The sequence below is a fragment of the Beta vulgaris genome, chromosome 3 (assembly GCF_026745355.1).
Source record: "Beta vulgaris subsp. vulgaris cultivar EL10 chromosome 3, EL10.2, whole genome shotgun sequence".
Classification (NCBI taxonomy): Eukaryota; Viridiplantae; Streptophyta; class Magnoliopsida; order Caryophyllales; family Amaranthaceae; genus Beta; species Beta vulgaris.
This window is the reverse complement of record NC_079204.1, coordinates 43,965,561-43,971,605: the sequence shown is the minus strand read 5'-3', so window position 1 is coordinate 43,971,605 and position 6,045 is coordinate 43,965,561. Positions and strand designations below refer to the sequence as shown.

At 35.0% G+C, this 6,045-nt stretch overlaps 1 protein-coding gene across 1 annotated transcript; it reads right to left on the bottom strand.

Moving 5' to 3' along the window:
* Positions 1-3,582: 3,582 nt before the first annotated feature.
* LOC125495694 (uncharacterized) lies at positions 3,583-4,644 on the bottom strand. The gene is made up of 2 exons (XM_048640488.1): positions 4,289-4,644; positions 3,583-4,009 (listed from the first exon to the last, which is right to left on the bottom strand). The coding sequence occupies exons 1-2, from the start codon at positions 4,642-4,644 to the stop codon at positions 3,583-3,585; spliced, it is 783 nt and encodes a 260-aa protein (XP_048496445.1).
* Between the last annotated feature and the right edge of the window lie 1,401 nt (positions 4,645-6,045).

Here is a 6,045-nt window from a genome sequence, read left to right as displayed (position 1 = left end):
ATATTTTGGTTCGTTGGATATGGACAAAGTAAGTTCATATAATTATTCATTTCATATTTAATATATTTTAATATTTGATGCTAACTTTGGTAAATTATTTTCAGGTTGCTCAAACCTTTACCAAAGATCCTTATACGGAGGATCAAATCAATGAGGTGAAGAATAAGTGGGCAAGATACTTTTTGATGAGTGCATTGCGTAGGTTAGTTAGTTTATGATAATTTTCTTTGTTTTTCTAACTTTAGACGAACATATACATTATTGCAACTTGTACCAACCAACATTGTAGTGATAGATTATATATATATATATATGTGTGTGTGTGTGTGTGTGTGTGTGTGTGTGTGTGTGTGTGTGTGTGTGTGTGTGTGTGTGTGTGTGTGTGTGTTGTGTGTGTGTGTGTGTGTGTGTGTGTGTGTGTGTGTGTGTGTGTGTGTGTGTGTGTGTGTGTGTGTGTGTTGGATTGCGCTAAATATTTTTGTTGGATTATTAAGGAATTGTATTTATGATGTTGGTTGGGTTGAATATGATGTTGGTTGTTGGCTTAAATATTGGATGATGTATGTTGGAGATCATGGTGGTTGTTTGATGGAATTTATTAGATTTGCTTGGATGGTGGATCTCGGAGATGTTATTGGTTGTTGTACAGGTTAATTCCCTATTATGGGTTTATCCAATTTACAAACGGAGCTCTACCGAAATTTATGCAGAAAATTTAATAGCATATTGCTGCATAGCTTCATCAAGGTTGCATATATAGCTTCCCAATCACTACTATATAACAAAAAAAATAAAAAATAAAAAAGTAATATTGCTGCGGTTCTGGGCCAGAAACCGCAGCAATATTATTTTTTTTGTACAAAAAAGTAATATTGCTGCGGTTTCTGGCCCAGAACCGCATCAATATTGCCTTTTCTGTAAATAAAAAATACCTTTTCGGTAAATATTATCTTTTCTATAAATAAAAAGTAATATTGTTGCGGTTATGGGCCAGAAACCGCAGCAATATTACATGCCAGCAATGTTACGTGTCACCAAAAAATTAAAATATTGTTGCGGTTTAGCCTAAAAAACCGCAGCAATATTGGTATATATTGTTGCGGTTTAAAACCGCAACAATACTATTAATACCTATTGCTGCCCCCTTAATTGTTGCGCGCCCAAAAAACCGCAGCAATAGGGCACTTTTTAACCGCAATAAGTAGCGTTAATTCTACTAGTGCATCCACCACAGGGGAGTAGGTCTCCTCATAATCAATCCCAGGTCTTTGTGAAAATCCTTGTGCAACTAAACGTGCTTTATATCTTACAATTTCGCCCTTTTCATTTCTCTTGCGCACAAAGACCCATTTATATCCCACTGGTTTAACACCTACAGGTGTGCGGACTACTGGTCCAAACACTTCTCTCTTTGTCAGAGATTTTAATTCTGCATCAATTGCTTCTTTCCATTTTGGCCAATCATCTCTTTGTCTACACTGATCCATGGATCTTGGTTCTTAATCCTCTTCATTATTCATGACATCAAGTGCTATATTATATGCAAAAACATTATCGACGTCGACTTTATTTTGATTCCATGTTATTCCAGACATGACATAATTTGTTGAGATCTCTACATTTTCAGATACCTGAATTTCTTCTGGAATAATATTCTTTGTCATGTCCACGATCTCTTCTGAAGATCCACCAGAATGTGTCAGATCCTCAAATTGGCCATTGTCAATTGTTGCTCCTTTTCTTTTTCGAGGATTCTAATCTTTGGAACCAACTGGTCTACCACGTTTTAAGCGTGGTTTTGAATTATTAGCAACTTGATGTTGTCCTTCTGGGACATCAAATTTTATAGGAGCATTCACAGCTGGTATATGTGATTTAGTCACTCTATTTGGGTCAGAAAATGCATCTGGTAGTTGATTTGCTAAGTTCTGTAAATGAATTATCTTTTGAACTTCTATTTCACACTGTCAGTACGAGGATCAAGATGAGATAATGATAATTCATTCCAACTGATTTCCTTTACCAGCTGTTTGTTTTCTCCCCTAATATTGGGAAAACCGACTCGTTAAAGTGACAATCTGCAAAACGAGCCGTGAACAGATCCCCTGTTGTCGGCTCTAAATATTTGATTATTGATGGGGATTCATACCCAACATATATTCCTAACCTCCTTTGAGGACCCATCTTAGTACGCTGTGGTGGAGCAATTGGAACATATACAACACATCCAAAAATTCTTAGATGGGAGATATTTGATTCCTGACCCAAAACCAATTGTGATGGGGAGAACTTATGATGACTTGTTGGCATCATGCGAATGAGTGCTGCTGCATGTAATATGGCATGTTCCCAAGCAAAAATGGGAAGTTTAGATTTCATGAGCAAAGGTCTAGCAATGAACTGAAGTCGCTTAATGAATGACTCTACAAGACCATTTTGTGTGTGAACATGCGCTACAAGATGTTCAACACTTATTCCAATTGACATGCAATAATTATAAAAGGCCTCAGAAGTAAATTCACCAGCATTGTCAAGACGAATAGTCTTGATGGGATAATCTGGAAAATGTGCCCGTAATCGGATCAATTGGGCAAGTAGTCTCGCAAACGTCAGGTCACGAGTTCATAACAATGATGCATGTGACCATCTAGTTGATGCATCAATTAAAACCATAAAATATCTAAATGGTCCACATGGTGGGTGTATTGGCCCACAAATATCTCCTTGTATACGCTCTAAGAAATTAATAGATTCATAATTTATCTTGGCTGGTGATGGCCGAATAATTAACTTGCCGAACAAGCAGCACAAGAATGACTTTGAAGAATCTGCTGGCTCTTCAAAGAATGTCCACATGAATTTTCAATGATTTTTCGCATCATCACAGAACCGGGATAGCCTAACCGGTCATGCCAAATTGTAAAGTCATCAATAAACTTCTGGTTTAGTATATAATGTGCTTCAATTGCACTTATCTTTGTGTAGTACAAACCAGTAGAGAATGCAGGCAATTTCTCTAAAACATTTTTGGTGCCTTGGGATATGCTTGTGATTTGAAGATATTCATCATTCCCTTCATTTATTGTCTCAATATGATATCCGTTATGACAGATGTCTTTAAAGCTCAATAAATTCCTTTGAGACTTAGGGGAGTATAATGCATCAACAATTTCAAATTTTGTTCCCATAGGCATTAACATATTTGCTCTTCCGGAGCCTTCAATAATTTTTGTACTACCAGATATAGTACTGACACTTATGCTTTTCATTATCAATTGAGAAAAATATCTCTTGCTTTTAAGTATAGTATGAGTAGTGGCACTGTCTGCTAAGCTCACATCTTCACCTCTTAATGTTAATTGAGCTTGAGTACTCATGATCTTCAAAGAAATTAAAAAAAATAAGATAAAATCACAAACTAATAATAAAAAAAACTTATTGAGAAGTTTAAACCAAACAAAGTCCATCAAGTCATAAATTGATGTCAAAATATGGTAGTAAAGTCCATAATGCAAATAGATTAATAAACATAAACTATGAGAGTTTTATTCTTAAAAGATCAAAGTTCATGTCTCTCAAATATCAATTATTCCCTTCGGGGGTGGTGAAGAAATCAGCAACTTCCAAGTGCGTTGCATTGTCATGATCAAAATCACCGTCACCATCCTCGAACACAAGATTTGTCTCTACCTTCTTTCCTTTTTCCTTCAATGATTGCTGGTAGAGATCAATAAGATGCTTTGGGGTACGACATACACGAGACCAATGACCATTTCCTCCATAAGGGTAGCACACATTGGTCGCATTATCCTTCTCGTGTTTGGTACCATTTTTATTGTCCCACTTCTGGTGAGAATAGGAGTTCTTGGAGTGACCACCTCGACCTCTTCTAGGTCCATAACCACCTCGACCTCCACTAGGTCCATAACCACCTCGACCTCTAGCAGGTTTATATCCTCTTCCACGGCCACGACCTCTACCACGGCCTCGACCACTGCTACTGCATGGTCTTTATTATTTATTGTCTTTCCATCATGGGATGCAGCATTCACTTCAAGGAATGGTGCAGAACCAGTAGGTCGTAACTCGTGGTTTTTTAATAATAGCTCGTCATTTTGTTTAGCCACAAGTAGACAAAGTATGAGTTCAGAGTATTTCTTAAAACCCTTTTCACGATATTGTTTGCTTAGAAGGAGATTATCTTTGTGAAAGGTGGTGAAAGTCTTTTCCAACATCTCATCATCAGTTATTTTTTCCCCACAGTTTCAGTTTAGAGGTTATTCTGAACATGGCTGAGTTGTAATTACTGATAGATTTACAATCTTGCAGTGTTAAATTTAGCCATTCATAACGAGCTAAGGGAAGTATCACAATTTTCTGGTGGTCATATCTTTCCTTTAAATTACTCCAAAGCACCTCTGGGTCTTTAACAGTTAAATATTCATTCTTTAGAGCCTCATAAAGGTGATGGCGAAGGAATATCATAGCTTTGGCCTTATCTTGATCCAATTCATTATTTTCGGCTGTGATAGTATTACCAAGACCCTTTGCAGCCAAATGGATTTCAGCATCTAATACCCATGATAAATAGTTCTTTCCAGTAATATCAAGAGCCACAAATTCAAGTTTCGCGAGATTTGACATAATTCACTATACAAAATAATATTGCAAGATGAAATTAAATAGGATCCAATAAACATATACTATATGGAAAACCACTATTAATGAATCAAACGTGTTTAATAATGCTCAGTTGCAATTATGGTTGAGATTAGTAATAGAATTAAAACATACAATAACGTCCGAGCCCATTTATATTATATACTTATTCTCCAGATTCTCGCATTATGAAAGCAGTTTGCCTCACAAAATTGTAGTTATATCTTACACTGGCCATCTTGTAGTTTGGTTAGAGAAGCTATGCTTCTTTATATATTCTACAAGTCTTCAGATTTTCATTGACAATGACTGCAACTTTATAATTTAGAAAGCATACTAACACAAGTAGTTTGAAGAAAATGCTAGAATGACAGACAAAAATCACTGATATTCAAACAATTACTTAGTAACACTGATTGAGCAAAAACGAATAGCTCTAGTTAGACAATGGTGCTGATAACGTGTTATAAAATTGAGAGGATTATAGAGTATTGAGAAGAAAAGATGAGGGAGAATATCATTCTTATTATTCACCTCATGGGGTACATATATATATATATATATATATACACAATAATGGGAGAGTCTAGAGTTACGTAATGCGAAAAGTCATGATGGGATGTTAAAGGTTAGGTAATGCAAAAGGTTGGACATCTACCTATAATTATTCCATGCATAATAATTGTTACATAACAATAGTAGAAAAATAGTGAAGATGAATAAGATAAAGCTAATATATGAATAATCTGGAAAAAAAAATACAATTCTTTTTTTAGTTTTAAACAAAGGATTCACACAAATCTAAACAAAGAAAATTTCATAAAACAGATTCTTTAAACAAAGATAAAGAACAAATCATTAAAAACAAATCTTTTGTCGAAACATTGTAAGTTTGTAATATGTCGAAACATTGTAAGTTTGTAATATTGTTAGTAATAATATACATTTTAGTAGTAACACATATATAAAGTATAAATTTTACTAATAATACATATACCTAGTGTATGTATGGCCCACATACACCAAGTATATGTGTAGCCTTTACGAAAACCCTCACACGACATTTATGGTTTAAGGTGTTCAAAGAATTTCTCAGATTCATAACATTGTGTAATCATTTTATGCTACATATGTAACATGTTAAACATGAACACCTTTAAATCATACAATATATATTAAAATAGATTATTCCATGTAATATATGATTAACCCATGTATGACACTGGCTAAGATCTAGTGGAGTTATAGACTGTATAGCTCAGTGAAAGATGAGAAAGCGAGGAGCCTTTGAATACCATCAACAGTGAAGTGAGGCAAAAAGAAGTAATTAGGTAAAGGTCATAGCCTCATAGGGATTTACACTACTCAGATTAGCTGAAAGATCAC

What these genes read in the sequence shown, in the direction of transcription:
- LOC125495694 (XM_048640488.1), bottom strand. Translation starts at nt 4,644, where the DNA reads ATGTCAAATCTCGCGAAACTTGAATTTGTGGCTCTTGATATTACTGGA. An exon ending in AGTAATTACAACTCAGCCAT is followed by an intron (nt 4,010 to 4,288) that starts GTTCAGAATAAC and finishes TAAATAATAAAG; the next exon opens with ACCATGCAGTAGCAGTGGTC.